Source organism: Nannobrachium achirus (genome assembly GCF_963921795.1).
Source record: "Nannobrachium achirus genome assembly, chromosome: 24".
Lineage (NCBI taxonomy): Eukaryota > Metazoa > Chordata > Actinopteri > Myctophiformes > Myctophidae > Nannobrachium > Nannobrachium achirus.
In genome coordinates, this window is record NC_137831.1 from 33,877,103 (window position 1) to 33,895,737 (window position 18,635).

The 18,635-nt window shown below is 44.7% G+C and overlaps 1 protein-coding gene across 1 annotated transcript in view; it reads right to left on the reverse strand.

The window, feature by feature from the left end:
• The window catches only part of LOC308280242 (neuropilin-2-like), a gene marked incomplete at its 3' end in the record, with an annotated part of 147,851 nt that overhangs the window by 50,336 nt on the left and 78,880 nt on the right, over positions 1-18,635 (reverse strand). The window contains exons 4-8 of the mRNA XM_080720503.1: positions 13,881-13,918; positions 5,722-5,866; positions 1,777-1,952; positions 706-891; positions 52-196 (exon numbers count right to left, since the gene is read on the reverse strand). Coding sequence (XP_080576629.1) covers positions 52-196; positions 706-891; positions 1,777-1,952; positions 5,722-5,866; positions 13,881-13,918 — 690 coding nt within the window. The remainder of the gene's footprint in view (positions 1-51; positions 197-705; positions 892-1,776; positions 1,953-5,721; positions 5,867-13,880; positions 13,919-18,635) is intronic.

Sequence of the window (18,635 nt, forward strand, 5' to 3'; positions counted from 1 at the left end):
CTGCCTCACGCTACAGAAACAGCAGTATGCATGCATTGCATGGATCCCTACCTGGCAGGTCACAGCCCAGGATCTCCAGTCTCATGCCGATGCCAGCGGGGGACCACCTCTCCGGGAACAGCCTGATGAACTGGGCCACGATCTCCTCGAAGCGCCGCAGCTCCGGCGTGTCGTAGTGCGTGTTCCCCTCGAAGATCTGAACACACACACACACCGTACTCAGTATAGTTAAAACACTTGGGCTGCCATTATTTTGGTAATCATTTGGCTATTGAGTGCCGCCATTCACTTGCGCTTTATTTTGAAGAGCCCCGGAAGCCACAATCGAGGAAAATTCACAGTCTGTAATGGCAGCCGAGTATGTTTATTTTCACATGGAAACGAAATATCCTAATTTCTAAAACTAAAACTAATTTCACTAATTGAAACAAAAATGAAAACAATATACAATATTGAAAATGTATTGTGTGTTTACAAAACTTGCAAAAACTTGCAAAAATCGTGGAGAAAAGTACACAAGCGTACTATTTTGGATGGATACAACATCTATCTTCCAAAAGAAACCTGTTTTAACTGTGTATAAAACATGTTACAAAAAGTCCAAAACGAAACTAAAAGCTAAAGAAAAAAGTAAAACCATAATAACTAATGAAACACGCACATGCGCACGCACACCATTGTACTCTCTCTCTCTCTCCCACCCACCTTGGGCAGGCTGGTCTTGCTGTCCATGATGAAGGCCCAGTCCCTCCCGTCGATGCTGTGCGCCACCTTGTACTTCCTGACGAAGGCTCGGTTGTCGGTGGCCGCCCCGCCCCCGGGCGCCGCCTCCCCTCCGCGCGCCCCCTGGGTGATCACGCCCCGCACCGTCTTGGGCACACCCAGGTCCACCTGCAAAGATTATTTCATGCTTTAACTATAAAAAAATAGCAGATATACAAGCTTGCAGCGCGGCACTGTAATTTTTGAAAAATTGTGAACATTTGTGCAAGTATATAAGTGTCTTCTAAATCCTTCTATGGTATTAAAAAAAAAAAAACTATGTTTCTAAGTCAGTCGTGCTCGAACTTTTTCATGTCAAGGACCCCCAAAATGATATGTATTTGGCCACGGACCCCCGGCCGTCTCAAAATATTTTGTTCCAGAGACTTCCAGAAGCAAAATTTTTGTTAAAAATGTTCGCTCTAAAAATACATATATTCAAAGATTTTCAGTGATGTATATCTATGACATCAGGGATCTCCATATATGGGCATGAAAGGAATTCTGGGGAATACCCATATATGGATATGTCACGGTGATGTCACCTGAGATGTCACAGTGATGTGTCAGGGGAACCACCGTGTCAGGCGTGACTGACAGAGCTACGGACAAGATGTGCCGGTTTTCATAGTTAACTGCGACCTATGGTCGCAATAAAAGTAACGTTTTAAAAATAGTTCTAATGCTGCATTCACACTGAGAAAAGCCAAGCTAATGGTTTGCTTGGTAATTCAATGTATTCTCTACGCTATTTCCAAGCCTTTTTTCCAGCTTGGGAATTTTAAAAGCTGGTTTGCATAGAGAATACATTGAATTACCAAGCAAACCATTAGCTTGTCTTTTCTCAGTGTGAATGAGGCATGAGTCATGAGGATGGCAGTGTTAACACCGGCTATAAAAACAACACAACATCTTTATAGTTATCGTGACCGGTGGGAATGTCACTTTATGCTTCGTCGCGCGGCGCCGTCGCTCGCTGAGAACGGCCAGTACGAAGTAGGAAACGGGTTCTACCTGCAGCCACTCCTCGCCGGCCAGCGGCTGTGCGGGGCCGGGGAACCAGCCGGAGCGGCTGGCCACCAGGCGGGCCACCCCGGGGCTCCACACCATGTCCCTGCTGGACGACACCGTGATCTGGCCGTCCGGGAGCAGGCCGGACAGCAGGCCCTGGAGGTCCGAGCACGGAGCGTCTGTGGAGAGAGAGAGAAAGCAGAGGGTGTCGTTTCAGAAAGAACATAGGGGCTGGCAAACAATAAGGCCATTACAAACTGGAATGCAAATCTGTGTCACTTTAGATTTGAACGACTTTAACCGTTAGTTATGCTTTAACTATTAAAAAATAGTCCCCCATTCTGAATTTCCATAGACCTTTTTCATATCGCGTCATATAAGAACTGTGTTCCAATTATAAACAAATTATCTCAGCGGTTTGACTCATATATGAAGAATCAACTGATGGTGAGAAAACGCTAATGTTACTGTCGCCGAATTAGTTAAATTTTTGCTAGAAACAGGCTTTATCAAATATGACTGACTGACTATCATAAACCACACAGAGCCACCTCGCCGACAAGATCGCAAAGACCGTTTGTTTATTTTTGGACCGCAATGCTTATATGAGACGATTTTACGATGACTCTCCATAGAGAATTACTTCATTGGAACCGGGGGATGAGTGAGTCACGGCATGACTTCATTACTCTATAGCAATCTAAATATAGATCTGTTATTTTTTACAGGTTTTAATGGATTAAGTTACCGTGGCCCCCTTTGTAAAACAAAGAGTGGATCTACAAGCTCTCAGCGCGTCGCCAAGCGATGCGCTGAGGGCTTGTAGATGCACTATTTTCACTGTTTGTTTGGGGGGCAGAAAGTGGAAAATGTTTGAAAATGTGAGAGATGACTTCGGGTTGACTGAGCAGGCGTGTTCCATTTGTAGCCACACCCCTGCTACGCGCAACCGCATGCACACACACACACACACACACACACACGCACACACACACACACTAACACACGCGCGCGCACACTCGCGCACACACTTACACATATTACCACCTGGGAGCTGTTAAGCTCAAACCGCAGGCTCGCAACGCTGGCCGCTAAGCATTAAGCGTTTAGACCGGAATATGAGTGAGAGAGGTTTACTTATAAGGGAGACGAGAGAGAGAGAGAGAGAGAGAGAGAGAGAGAGAGAGAGAGAGAGAGAGAGAGAGAGAGAGAGAGAGAGAGAGAGGCACTGCAGTGGCTTGGAGATCAACGCGCAATTAACTGTCTTTAACTGTGAGAGATAAAAGCAGATCTCAGATCTCCTAATGAATGGCTTGATTCCTCTTATATCCTCTGTAAACTTTACACTCAAGCATCCAACTCAGACACCCTTTATAACGACAGCTCTGGGGTTAATACAAACACGATTATGGCTCATGTTCGAGCAGATAGTCTGTATCATCACAGCAGAGCTACATCGCCAAACGAAATGCAATATCATTGCATAAATGGTTATATCATTGCAATAAATGGTATGGTCAATCTAAGCATGTGTGCTTATTCTGAGGTGAAATATATATAAGAATAGCGGTATATGCAGGTGGAGGGGGAAAGTAGCAGCAGGTACAATGTTTCTTAACATGCGATTCATGTATTATTTTCATTTTGTTACTCGTGTAGCCTACATAAAATGTCATCAATATCACCTTTAGGAGTAGGAACTAGACATAGAGAGTGAACGACCGACAGACAGAGACGAAAGGAGATACAGCAGATGCTACTTTGTGTTGACGGTTCAAGGGAGCACACAGATCAAAGTTTCATGCGTTATGTCACTGCTAGTGCAGGAAACGTAAATAATGAATACGACGCAGGAAGCGTATGGTGCGTGTTTATGGGTGGCCTGTGTACGGTACATTTCAAAGCGCGCGCGCGTGCGTGCGTGTGTGGGTGAGGTCAGCGTATATATTTAGACCTGTCCATGTACAGACAGATGTACTACTGTACCTACGCGAGTGAGTGCTAGCACAACAGCGGCGCGCAGCTGAGCGTTAGCGGGTGCGACACCAAAGTGAATCTCCGTCAGCGGCGTCAAATGGGTATGGCAGGGGTATGCAGCTGCCATACCCTGGTTCCAGGGGGGAACATAAAAGTTACTTTTAAATATAAATCCATGAATGTCTCTTTGTCTATCTGTTCTGGTTAATATGTTGTTAAATTACAGTAAAATAACTACAAATGCAAAATTTTACAAAATGGTTGCTTAAAGGTATTAGGTATACGGTAATGATATTCTCCACACTTGTATTCTCCCCATCTTGACAAAAGGGTACAGGTGCAATTCATTATTGTTAATTGTGGCACGTTTACTAACATGCCAAGTTTAGCTGCACTTGAACAACTGTTCCGGCTTCCATATCCAGCCCAAGTACCGTAGAAAAAGGGGAAAGAATGTAATGTACTTCTTAAAATAAATGTATCATGTCTGTTGCTAAGGTATGGCAACATGACTGGTGTCTTGCATGCGCGCGAAGGCGCGCGTGCAAGACACCAGTCATGTTGCCATACCTTAGCTTTTTCTGAACTGACGCCACTGATCTCCGTTTGTCTGTTTTTCCTCCGCATCAAAGTGAGAGAAGATGAATGATTGATTGAGAGCAGTTTGTCACACGAGGAAACACAGACAGGCGGGTGAAATTGACAGCTCCAGCAGGCTTTGAACGAGACTAGGGGCCAAAACACAAAAGCGCTGCTTTGTCGTACGGAGAACAGTGAAAATGTGTACACGCTGTTCTGTTTGTCAGCTTAGGCGGTAGCATCGACTATTTCTGGTAAACGCTCCCCTCAGAATAGGGGGGGATTGTTATTTCAAATCAATGTCTTTGCACAGAATAAAAAGCCTGTTTGACAAAATAAAATGTAGCTCTGAATTGATATTTTAGCTTTGCATCGATCGAAGATCGCGGCATTTTAATGGCCGAGGCAGTTACGAGACAGACTTCCACGGTGCATGTAGGGAACAGACGCTTTTGCGAGCGTCCAGAGTGGCAGGTGGTCTCCATCACTGACCTGCCGAAGACTAAATCTGCCCGCATTTGGTGTCTGGCCGGTGTTAATTCTGGACCTTGGTGAGTCACAGACATTGGTGACTGGTGAGATTAATATTGTCTGATGTGAAGAGTTAGTAGGGAATTTAAGCAGCCCGTTTCTACTACCGCGACGTGAGGCGGGACTACGGCTGCTATGACGCAATCGCGTGGCGGGCCTTGATGGCGTTGTAATGTTCGATTTTAAAATTGGTTGCATGCTGAAAATAACAGATCCACAAGCTCATAACACGCCACAGCGTGACAAGTTGTGAGCTTGTAGATCTGCTATTTTCAGAGCGCAACACCCGAGCAAAACCAAACTTAAAATGGCTTGTCTTTTAGTTCTACTGGATCTCTTCTCCACTAGTCCCTCCCTAACATTTTAGTCTAGTTTGTGTTTGTCGATGGAATTGGCAAAATATGTAGTCATTATTTTTGTCATCATAGCTTAGTTTTATTTATTTTTTCTCAGAAATGTTTTCTTCATAGTTTATACCTGTGATTAGGGCTGTCATGACGTTTTACATGATGATTAATTGTCACTCAAACAATTGCGATTAAGGATTTAATTGTGTTTTTGTCGTTGGTGCTTACATTTCTGTTTGGCTTGTAGGCTTTGGAATTGCACATGGCAGACTAAATATATAAAGAAATTACATATTTGACAACTTTATACTTAAAAAATAACATTCATAGCGGAAATAGCCGATCTACAAGCTCACAACGTGTCGCGATGCGTTGTGAGCTTGTAGATCATCTATTTCCACTATTTTTGAAAATATTTGAACATGGAAACGATTATGACAATTATGACAAAATAACTGTGATCATGTCAAATAATTGCGATCAGACGATTGTGTAATAATTGCTACAGGCCTACCTGTGATCTGACATCCGTAGAGCTCGAAGCGCAGTGCGATGCCGTTCCTCCAGGTCTGCGGGCGGATGCGGACGTAGCGCGCCAGCACGGGCTGGGGTACCCGGTTCAAGACCACCTCGCTAGGGTCCGTGTTGGCATGGAACACCTGGGGGGGGCGTCACACACACACACACACACACACACACACACAGGACAGGTCAGAGGGGTGGTGGCGTGTACCCAGGTGTGAATGTGTGTAACTGGATATAACAGGATGTCGCTGGAAATAAAATGGGTTTTAAACAAAAAGGTGAAATCAAAAAGGTGAAATCTAGAAGTATGTGTCACTTCTTAGCACACGCACGTACATGCATGTCCATAACTAAAGCCGAAAAAAATAGCAGATCTACAAGTTCACGAGCTTGCAGGTGGGCGCAATTAAAGTGCACATCAGACGTATAGCTCTAATGTCTTATTCCAAACATGAACCTCATCCTAATTGTAAACAAAACTCTAAACATCTTTTCTGCTCATAATGCTTTATATCAATAATCATAAACAATTCTATAATGACTGTCTCTATAATCTGTTAACGGAACAAATGACCACTCACAGTGACTTATTATGACAGTGTAATACATTTTAACAGTGATTACAATGCATTATGAGGGTAATTACGAAACTACATGACCTAATCATAATATCTTAAAACTATGAGAATGGTATGCATAGCAAGTGTTACCAAACAAATGTAATGTTGTGAGCATGTAGATCAGCTATTCTCACAATGTCTACCTCTAATATTTGACAATTTTGCCAATGTTAAATTTTTCATTTTAGAGGTATTAAAAAGTCCTTCAGTTGTCACTTTAGAAATGTGCAGATACCTTCTATACACTTAAACCTTATGTTGGTTTGTTTGCTGTTGAGTGTAAAAACAATGTTGCACATTAAGTTAATCATCTGGGGACCCCCCCCCAAAATAATTTGGGGGGCCCCTTGGGGGTCCCGGCCCACAGGTTGAGAACCACTGCTATAAGGGACGGTCGGCCTCCGACAAAGGGAAAAAACAAACATCCATCCCACAGCTCGGCTAGCAGGATCTCCACACTGTTCATTTGATCTGTCTCTCTGTCTTACGTCTGTCTGACGTGCACCTGCAGAAATGGCTGTAGCCTGACGTATGCTTTGGTTGCGGATTGTGTCGCGTATGCCGAAAATAGCGTCTGTTTCCGGTGTGTGACACCTGCACGCGAGTGACGGGCATTCGTGTTTATTTAACTCTGGGAGTGTAAACATGGAAGTGAGAGGGGGTCTGTGGTCTTCACTGTGTGTCCCGAGCATGAAGGTACACGCGTGTTTATCTAACCCCCACACACGCACACACACACATGCGCGCGCGCGCACACACACACACACACACACACACACACACACACACACACACACACACACACACACACACACACACACACACACACACACACACACACACACACACACACACACACACACACACACACACACACGCAGGGGCGTCACAAGGTGGGGAAAAGTGGGACTGAGTTACTAGGGCCCAAGGTGGAGGGGCCTTCATTATTTTATACTTTAGCCAATTAGTCATTAAAATGTGTGCAAATCTTTGAATACTTTTTAAGCGAACATTTTTAACTCAAATCTTGCTTCTGGGGGGGTCCCTGGAACTAAATATTTTGAGATGGGGGTCCGTGGGCAAATACATATCATTTTGGGGGTCCTTCACATGAAAAGATTTGAGCACCACCAAATACATATCATTTTGGGGGTCCTTCACATGAAAAGATTTGAGCACCACCGTGCCGCACAGTGAGCTTGTATATCTGCTATTTTTCAACAGTTACAACGCGTAACAACGTGTTCCCAGTCTAAATGGGTTAAACCCCCTCACCCTAAGAACAACATTCATGGGGGGGCCGCCAGTGAATCCTTGTACCCAAACCAGGGCCCAGAATTTGGTGGTGCGACACCCCTGCACACACGCGCGGCCCCCCTAGGTAAACACAGCCTCCAAGCCTCGAGCAGATACACGGACGATAAGCTGAGGAATCAGTTTCAAACACTCTGCGTTGTGTTTGTATTACGGCTGGTCGGCTCCGCATGATTCAATCACAACCCGTGGACGCAGATCAAATAACACCAACCATCCCTGCCATTACGCCGCTCGCCCACTCACTTTACTGCCAAATGAGATTCCAACGGCCGTTGTGAAATCTGCCTGCCTGGCCTTTTTGCACAAACCAGAGACTGAGGTTTAGATCGGTTTTGTTTTGGCCATAATAGGTTGACGTGACAAAATAAACATTTAAACGTTAAGCCATTTAGGCCTAGAATTATTGAATGCTTTAACCAGTGAAAAATAGCAGATATACAAGCCCACAGCGCGGCACCGAGTGCCGCGCTGCGAGCTTGTAGATCTGCTATTTTTGAAAAAGTCGTGAAAATGTGTGCAAATCTTTGAATATAGGTCTTTTTAAAGCGAACGTTTGTAACTCAAATTTTGCTTCTGGGTGGTCCCTGGAACTAAATATTTTGAGATGGGGGTCCGTGGGCAAATACATATCATTTTGGGGGTCCTTCACATGAAAAGGTTTGAGCACCACTGACATAGTAGTCTCTCAAGAACAGACTAACTGAGCTCCAGTTAAGTGAAAAGGACCTTTTCTTTGACGATGGCTAGCCAGATTGCTGACATAGAAACATAGGTTTTTCAAAAAACCTTAGAAGGATTCAAAAGACACTTATAGAATCGGTTTAAAATTCAAATTTTCAAAATATTTCAAAAATAGCAGATCTACAAGCTCGCAGCTTGTATATCTGCTGTTTTTCAATAGTTAAAGCTTAAAATAACAATACACTATAAGGGTTAAAGGAACAAGGTAAGTCCGTGTCTGTACAAACACACTTCCCTCTAACGCAGTGGTTCTCAACCTTTTCAGGCCGCGACCCCTAAAATAGGAATAAATTCAACTGGAGACCCCCCATCCCAAGGAGCACCAAGAGTTGAGGCATTACATTTTGTATAACACGGTTCTATTGTGAAAATAGCTGATCTATATGCTCACAACACCTTGCGTTGCTGCGAGGCATTGTGAGCATGTAGATCGGCTATTTTCAGCCTTTTTTAGAGGTCTCAAAAGGTAACTTTAGAAAAGTGCAGATACCCTCTATACACTTAAACTTTATGTTGGTTTGTTTTTAGAAAACAATGTTGCACATTAAGCTAATCATCTGGGGCCCCCCCAAAATAATTTGGGGACCCCCCTGGGGGTCCAGACCCACAGGTTGAGAACCACTAACACAAGCCAGGAGCGCCATCAGAAGCCAACCCGAGCCCCGTGAGGCGTTAGCTAGCTGAATGAGTGCCTGCTTCTGCTGACTCTGCGCCGTTTGAGTTTGCATACCAACACGCTTAGAATCGTAACATCGCCACATCCTCGTCAGCACGCGACCTGACAGGAGGGGAGTCCTGCCGCGTCAACGTCCGACCCAGGGGCAGTCCAGTCGCATCAAATTCCTGCCTCGACTCATCACCCGCGTTGTGAACGGGTGCGAGAATGCATTGGTGCTTTTGGTAGCACACAGATTCTTCCAATCGCATCCATTTTTAATCGTCTAATCGCAATTATTTGACATAATTGCAATTATTTTGGGATAATTGTCATAATCGTTTACATGAAAAATGCTTATATATGTTCAAACATTTAAAAATAGTGGAAATAGCAGATCTACAAGCTCACAACACGTTGTGAGCTTGTAAATCGGCTATTTCCACTATAAATGTTCTTTTTAAAGTGTAAAGTTGTCAAATATGTCCTTCATTTCTTTGTATATTTGGGTTATGTGTCATATCTGCCATGTGCAACTTCAAAGCCTACGCAATTATTTGAGTGACAATTAATCGTCATGTAGAATGCCATAATCGTGACAGCCCTACTTGGTGTCTTCATTCTTAACCACGTAAGCCTTATCTGTAGCCTCCTCAGAAAGGTTGAACTGAGATGTACTCGGAGCCAACTCTAAATACACACTAAATCTTTCTCTGCTAAAGATTGCAGATCTACAAGCTCACAGAGTTTCTTGACTGGATATATTCTTCGCCCTCCCCAGAATAGGGATGCCAGGGTTCACATAGTCAAACCTCGGTGGATTGCATTGGAGCTTAACCAGGCAATATTTCCAAAGGAATATATATATATTATTATTATTTGTGTCCTTCTTTTTTATAGGAGCGCTTTCAGAGTCTGGCGTGTCGCTTTATCACATCGGCGCTTAAGCTGCAGCCTTCTCACCGCCTGTGTGTTGTCATTGCCATGGGTTGTCAGTGGTGTGTGTTTGTCTGTGCGCGTGCGTGTGCGTGTGCATGTGTGTCTGGGGCCCTTAATCACACAGCCCTCTGCTATCAGCTGGCCTGGAACCGGTCCTAACAGGGGCCTGATAGCGTGAGTGACAGTCGACAGCCTCTCGGTCCGTTTAAAAGGCACTTCCTCCTGTTATCAAGGGGTCAGACGAGGCAGACAGACACACGGTGGACAGGATGTGGGGACTGAATATGTCCAGACGGAGACAGATAAGGGGTGGGAGGCAGCCCTTCATGTGTTATAGGGTGTAAACAGTTACTTAATGAACTGATACAGCATTCTGGGGGTAACATTAGCCAACAATAGCAGATTTACACGCTTGTAGATCTGCCATTTTTGAGAGATTTTGTGTAAGGGGGAAGGGGGAGCAGAATCAGGTCCGGTTTACTAAGTCGGGACGAGACCCACATTTTTATGGGTCCCCTGATTTTTTGGTTCCCTTTGTTTTTAATTATTATTATTATTATTTCAATTGATTGAATAGAAAGAGGCTGCACAGCTCTTCAGTTACGATGCAAATACAAATTATTATCATTTCAATAAAAAAAATAAAAAAAACATTCCCAAAAAAGCAAACATTTTCACGAATGAAAAATAAATTCAAAGATTCTTTTTTTCTGTAATTTCATGAAGAAATCAAGGAAAAATCTAAGAAACCACATGAATTAGAAAACAAATGTTTAAGACGTAGTGAAAATAGCCGATCTACAAGCTCACTTTGCGCCGCGTTGTGAGCTTGTAGATCTACTGTTTTCACTAGCTTGGGTACCGGGCAAACATCTAATCTCTCTTTTGGGTCACAAGCTAAATGGTTTGGGAACCACTGGTCTAGAGGGTTCAATCTGTTAATTATTCGCTTAGATACTGCACCTTGGCTATGTGGGCAGGCACTCCGACTAGACACAGACTGAGAGGTGGGCTGGCCAATTGAAAACAATTTTTATGTAGGAGTTTAATCCCTTTGCGTGGTTACTGCCCTTTGACTGGTTGTGGGCCAGACATTGTGATTAGACGCAGAACGAGAGGTGGGCAGGACATACACACAGTAACTAAGAGGGACGTGCAGAAAATGTTAGAGGCAGGGGCTGACATTTCTAAAGGGGCCTTTTGGTGAAAACATCGAAAATAGCTGACCTCCAAGCTCACAACGTGTCGCGCTGGAGGTCGGCTATTTTCGATGCTTGATTTCTACACAGAGAGGGAAATTCTTTCAACATGAGATGCTGCATTCAAGTTCAGGAGAGTTTGGACAAGGCAATTCTCTTGAATGCTGCCTTCAGGTATGGCATGGAAAGAGGGCAATTTGCATTTCTTTCACCATAGTAAAAACTGCATTCATGGTCTGGAGAAGGCACTTTTTACAGACTGATAAAAGGGCAGGGGCTCAAGCGCCCTTTGATGTCTATGTGTGCACGTGCCTGGCAACTACAGTAGACATGGAAGCAGAGGGTGGGAGGATGAATCCCCTCCAGACGCAGAGCGGGAGGAGGTGGGCTATAGGTGGGCAGAGGAAGTCCTCTGAAGTGAGCCCAGGTTGGAAGTCTGGACCATATTCTGTTCAACTAAGCGTGTCTTCAAAGCGACTTAAAAGAAAAACACATTTTGAAACCGTTTCAAGATACATTTTCGGCATCGCTATACTTTATCTAAGTTGAAAGAAAGCAAGGAGCTCCATGAAAGAGCTCCTACTGCTGAATAATTCACTTTTGTCCAAATTAAACACGTCTTTTCTCTCTCGCGTTGTCTGCTTGTAGACCTGCACTTATTTTTGGCTAATGTCCTCCCCTTGAATATAGATGCCGGCGTTCAAGTTGTAAACCACTTAAACCCCATTATGGTTGACCCGAGGTCCCTCAGGGCTCCATACTAGTGTCTTTTGTTATTGTGGGGAAAGCTTGTGCTGATCTGCTATCCTCCTGCCAAAGCTGACCCTGAAAATATGGACGGCGGGGGTTTAAGTGGTTAAAAACCCATTTATAATATTGATCGCAAACCCCCAAAAAATACTTCACGTGCTACGAAATGTGTGTCCCTGTGTCCATCCCTGCCGAGTCCGCCCACAAGAAGTGACCCGACACTGGCTGCAATTAACCTCCGAACCCAACCCCGCCACCCCGACACACACACCTAACACACACACACACACACACACACACACACACACACACACACACACACACACACACACACACACACACACACACACACACACACACACACACACACACACACACACACACACACACACACACACACCCCATTCCAGAGAAAGGGAGAGGTTGAGGAGGATGTGGCGTTCGGCGCTTCAGGGCGGCGCCACCCCCACAGGAAGTGCGCCTCGCCCCGACATCCTGGCCACCTGGGCTACACTTCCCTGTCCGTCCCGAAAGCCAAGGCCCCCCGTGTGTCGCGGTCGTGTCAGGTCACGTCTCTCGTGTTTTCGCCATAGATGAGACTCGCAAAGCTGTGTGTGTGTGTGTGTGTGTGTGTGTGTGTGTGTGTGTGTGTGTGTGTGTGTGTGTGTGTGTGTGTGTGTGAGATGTGAGGTGGAACATCCATCCATCCATTCTCCCGCCCCTCTCTGTGCTTCGACCCTCGACCCCAGAACACGCTGACAGCTGGGCGCTGTGACACTGGATCCGTGTTTGGGTTGTCTCTGCTTTGTCCGGCCTGCCACTGTGTGTGTGTGTGTGTGTGTGTGTGTGGCCAAGCGGAACTGTAGGGCCCTGTGTGTGCGTGTGTGTGTGTGTGTGTCTGTGTGCATGTTTGTATTTCTATACGTGAAGACCATTATGTCCACACAAATATACGTACGGTAGTACAATTGGGTGAAATAGACACTTTTTTTTTATAGTATAGAATCGTCTCAAAATATTCAAAGACACATAATATGTTTTTTCTAAAATAGCAGATCTACAAGCTCGCAGCGTGGCACTCGGTGCCGTGCTGTGATCTTGTATATCGGCTATTTATATATAGTATATGGGGGGTCCAGGGGAAAAATCCGCCTAAAATGTATGCCCAAATTGGAACAGTTGTGGACACAAAACTACAATGATTGTGGCTAATCTTGTCCCACCAAATGTCAGCTAACCCCTGAAAATTCACAAATGCAGTGTAAAACATCACATTTCTCTTACCAAATTGTCCTGCTGTGATCATTTAGCTAGGAAAAGAGGATCGAAAAAGACCTCCGCCTATGGAAATTTTGCCTTCTGAATAGTGAATGAGCCTCAAGACCTCATTGAAAACAGAAATATTGAATAGAGAAATTGTTCACCAAGGTGTCATCAATTGATAGGCAAAATTGTATGAATATATTCCAAACTATGTAAACTCTACAGATGTTTTAGTGAGAGTAGTGCTGTAATATTAGTAATGTTAAAGTATAGGGTGAAAAATTATAAAAACGAGTAACAATAAGTAGTAATAATACTGTAATATGAGTAATGTATGGATGAAAAGTACAATGGCAGCTGATTACTATGCTGTAGGACCACTGTAACAATAATCAACAATGAAATTGTAGTTTGATTTGGTCTCTATTGATTTATTGACATTTATTGATAGCTGTTCAGAGGTCAACACCTTTTGCCCCCGCCGGCGGGGGCAATGGGGTTCAAGAGGTTAAAGTGGTAAAATCCCGGCCTTTACGGGTTAACCGATGAAAGGTAATAACAAGAGCTTGTGTGACTAAATAAAAACGACATTATATCCATTGGAACACTGACAGACAGACGGACAAATGCAAATCTGCCCTCAACCCCCACAGTGCCCGCATACCTGGCCAAACACCTCCAAAAAGTTAGCGACAACCACAGCTATAACACCAGAGGGAGCGCACACAACGATTTAACCCATTTAGGCCTAGAATTAGAAGGATTCAAAAGACACTTATAGAATCGGGTCAAAATTCTAATGTTCACGACTTTTCAAAAATAGCAGATCTACGAGCTCGCAGCGCGGCCGGCACTCGGTGCCGCGCTGTGAGCTTGTATATCTGCTATTTTTCAATAGTTAAAGCATAAAATAATGATACACAAAATGTGTACCCGTTCTAAATGGGTTAATAATACAAACCCAGTAAAGTAAAAAATTATGGTAAAATTCTGCTTTTACAAAACTGCCACTCAAGTGTGGAATTCCTTGACGATTTCCCTTCAAACATGTGAATCGCTGGCCTCCTTCAAAACGGCCCTGAAAATTCACCTTTCAGGTGACCAGAGGAGAAGGGAGTCATCATCACTTCTCCCATAAGACATGCAAGAAGTGAGACCCCCCCCTATTTACCTTACACCTACCCCCACTTTCTCCCTGCGCTGAGCATATTGGGTATTTTTTTTAACTTATTTGTTTCTTGTAAATACAACAAATGTTATTTTTGTTATGGTTGCTATGTCTGTAAATTGAGTGCCAAAGACTAAAAAAAAGACAGTAAAAAGTCCTTATTCGGGATGTTGGGCAGGATGTTCTAACTGTACCTGTGCTGCATCTTAAATGTGACTATTGTACATATGTGATGTTGTTCATTGTGACCAATACAAATATTCAATCAATTAATAAAAAATCACACCCGTGTGAACTGAGCGGTGGTTTACCCCCCCCCCCCTTCCCCCCTGTGTGTGTGTGTGTGTGTGTGTGTGTGTGTGTGTGTGTGCGTGTGTGTGTGTGTGTGCCTGGTCTGGCCTGGCCTGAACAACAGCGCCCCTCCCTTAACATGTGTGGTCATAAAAGGTACTGCAGGCCTGCAGGCTACATACAGACACACACGCACACACACACGCATACACACACGGCCACGTATAGGAGACGGTGTAACCAACGCTCAAAAAAAGGGGGGAAAAAAAAGAAAAAGAAAGACACACAGACAGACAGACAGACAATGGGGTCCCTCTCCAGAATGTCACCATACTGTCATCTGTCCCCTCCCCTCCCTGTCCCCCCAATTCCACTTCCTGTCATTTATCTTCACTTTCGTGCTGCCTGGAGGAGGGTCATCGCTCGTTTGACCCCCCTGACCCCATATGGACAGGGCACAGAAAAGGTCGCTGACCTTTGGGAAGCAGCTGGCCCGGTCACCTGTTGATGATGTCGTTGACTTTTGCTGACAGCGGCACCAGAGCCACAACACTCACATGATTTGTCACACACACACGCACACACACGCACGCACACACACACACACACACACACACACACACACACACACACACACACACACACACACACACACACACACACACACACACACACACACACACACACACACACACACACACACACACACACACACACACACACACACACACACACACACACACACACCTTTATTCATACTCCATTTAACATGGACCCAAAACACTGTGGCACTACAAGCACTATAAGATAACACGGTTCTATTGTTGCGAGGAATTGTGAGCATGTAGATTTGCTATTTTCACAATTTCTGCCTCTAATATTTGACAATTTGTCCAATGTTTAAGTTGTCATCTTAGGGGTATTAGAAAGTCCCCTTGGTTCCATTTGTACTGTCAGACTTACAGACTTGTATGGGTCAATTTAGACCCCACAAAGTCCCTGGAATCCACTTTGAGAACCACTGTAGTAAACAAGAGAAGAAAAAGAAAAACTATAACTCATTTTAGTTAACAACGAGGCTTTGCTAAAACAACAACAAAACAATAACTAACTAAAACTGTACTGTGTGACTACAAAACTAATTAAATTAAATTAAATTCAAACATGCTTCATTGGCAGGACAAGCATTCTCATATTGCCAAAGCATTTATGACAAAATTCTAATACCCAAATAAAATATTAACCCTGAACTCTGACAGATAGAGAAAATGTCCATCAAATCTGGGGGCCGTGGGGGTGGGGTTTATGGCATGTGCCAAGCCTGAAGTCTGCCTGACAACGGCCTCTGTGTGTGAGTGTGAGTGTGTGTGTGTGTGTGTGTGTGTGTGTGTGTGTGTGTGTGTGTGTGTGTGTGTGTGTGTGTGTTTGTTTGAGTGTGTGTGTGTGCGTGAGTGTGCGTGTCTGTGTCTGAATAATTAACGTTGTCGTGTTGTGTCTCAGAGAGTGAAGGGTCATGAAATTATAACGAACATCTACCCTGACTCTAGACACACACACACACGCACGCACACACACACACACACACACACACACACACACACACACACACACACACACACGGCTGCATTGCGACAGTCTGTGTGCGCGCGGACACAGGTGGGACAGAGGCATCATGGGTATTTAACAATTGATGACTCCTGCAGACAAAGAGGTCACTGTGTGTGTGTGTGTGTGTGTGTGTGTGTGTGTGTGTGTGTGTGTGTGTGTGTGTGTGTGTGTGTGTGTGTGTGTGTGTGTGTGTGTGTCAGAAGATGTTATCACTGACAAAGCAGAACATATTTCACTCGTGCTTCTGTTCTTGGAAAACCCATGAACTGCCGTATGACTCAACTACCATTCACCGTCAATGTCTCTCTCTCTCTCTCCCCCCCTCTCTCTCTCTCTCTCTCTCTCTCTCTCTCTCTCTCTCTCTCTCTCTCTCTCTCTCTCTCTCTCTCTCTCTCTCTCTCTCTCTCTCTCTCTCTCTCTCTCTCTCTCTCTCTCTCTCTCTCTCTCTCCATTGTTTACAGTACAATAAGGTAAGTCAGTTTCCATTAGTGTGATTCACACCTGAATCACAGGAAATGGCACACGTGCACTCACTCACGCACGCACGCACGCACAAACACATCGCCAGATGACCAATCCCCCCATCATTTCATTAGTGGACCCCCCTGTCCCGAATTAAGCTTCACTTATTTAAGGGGGTATTTGTGTAATCCAACATTAACAACGTGATTGGTGGATTATCGGTCACGAGACGACGTGCCGCCGCCCCCCCATGCAGAGATGAGGGTACAGTACAAACTATGAGAGATAATATCTGTTATTTTATACATTAGTTCATTTCCCTTGAGCTCCCGACAGTAGGCAGTGGGCGTGTTGTACGGATGTTATAATGTCTGTCATTGTCATTGCCGGAAAAGCTGTGTCATATTTAGATTTTGGACAAATATCCATTTTTGCCCTGTTCAAGTAAAGCCCTACTTCAGCATACCTAACTTCAACTTTGGAGAGAGCAGTTTTGTTATGATCGGAATGACGAAGTCGGACGTAAATGTGCTTGTAGATCTATTTTCACTATTTTAACTCTTTTTTTGAAACGATAGCAAAAAAACTGAAGCTTTTGGTCAAACTCCACCCAACAACGACGACATAATGGTGCTGGTAGATTATATCAGATTACAATGTAACAGACAGTCTACGACCCCTGCTGTGACCAACTCTCTTTGCACGCAAGCACACACGCGCAGTCGCGCACACGCAAGGCAAGCACGTGCGCGCAAATTGCCCAGACAGACGCAAAAGTCAGCCAGAGGTTATGGGGAGGGAGTGGTCTTTGGGTTGTTTGTGTTTGTGTGTGCATGTGTGTGCAGGGGCGTCACAAGGGGGGGGTGGGGGGGGGGGGGGGGGGTGGGACTGAGTTACTAGGGCCCAAGGTGGAGGAGCCTTAACTGTGTTATACTTTTGCCATTGAAAAATAGCAGATATACAAGCTCACAGCGCGGCACCAAGTGCCGCGCTGCGAGCTTGTAGATCTGCTAGTCGTGAAAATGTGTGCAAATCTTTGAATGTATGTATTTTTTTAAGCGAACATTTGTAACTCAAATTTCGCTTCTGGAGGGTCCACGGAACTAAATATTTGAGATGGGGGTCTGTGGCCAAATACTTGAAAACGTTTGAGCACCACTGACATAGAAACATAGGTTTTTCAAAGACTTTTTCAAAGACTTTTTCACGATTTAAAAAAAATAGAAGATCTACAAGCTCGAAGCTGTGAGCTTGTAGATCTGCTATTTTTAAATAGTTAAAGCACAAAATAGCGCAGTGAATCCTTGTACCCAGGGCCCAGAATTTGGTGCGACACCCCTGTGTGTGTGCGTGCGTGCATGTGTGTGCACGCGTGTGTGTGTGTGCGGATGCATATGTGTGTGAAAGGTTAAAGTAAATCACACAGATGTTGTTCCCAGTCTAATCCACATTATCGTTCAATAATCTCAACAGCAAATGCCCCCCCCCCACCCACACACACACACACACACACACACAGAGTGGGGCCCCCCTCCTGTGCAGTGTGTGTGTGTGTGTGTGTGTGTGTGTGTGTGTGTGTGTGTGTGTGTGTGTGTGTGTGTGTGTGTGTGTGTGTGTGTGTGTGTATGTTTGCATTAAAGCCCCCCCTCCCCGCATCATCATCATTTTCTGGTTTATATCCATGTTGACCTTAACCCAGATACAAAGGGGCGGGGTTCGAATCCCCCCCGGGGGGCTAAACTGACAAGCGGGTAGTACCATACCTGTACTTTTTACGGGGGGAGGTGTCATTAAAGTGGGGGCGCGGTTTTACAACGGTGCTGAACAACATGACCGATCCGTTCGGGGCCGTGCCACATAAAACTTGCGAATAACCCGCCCACAAATACA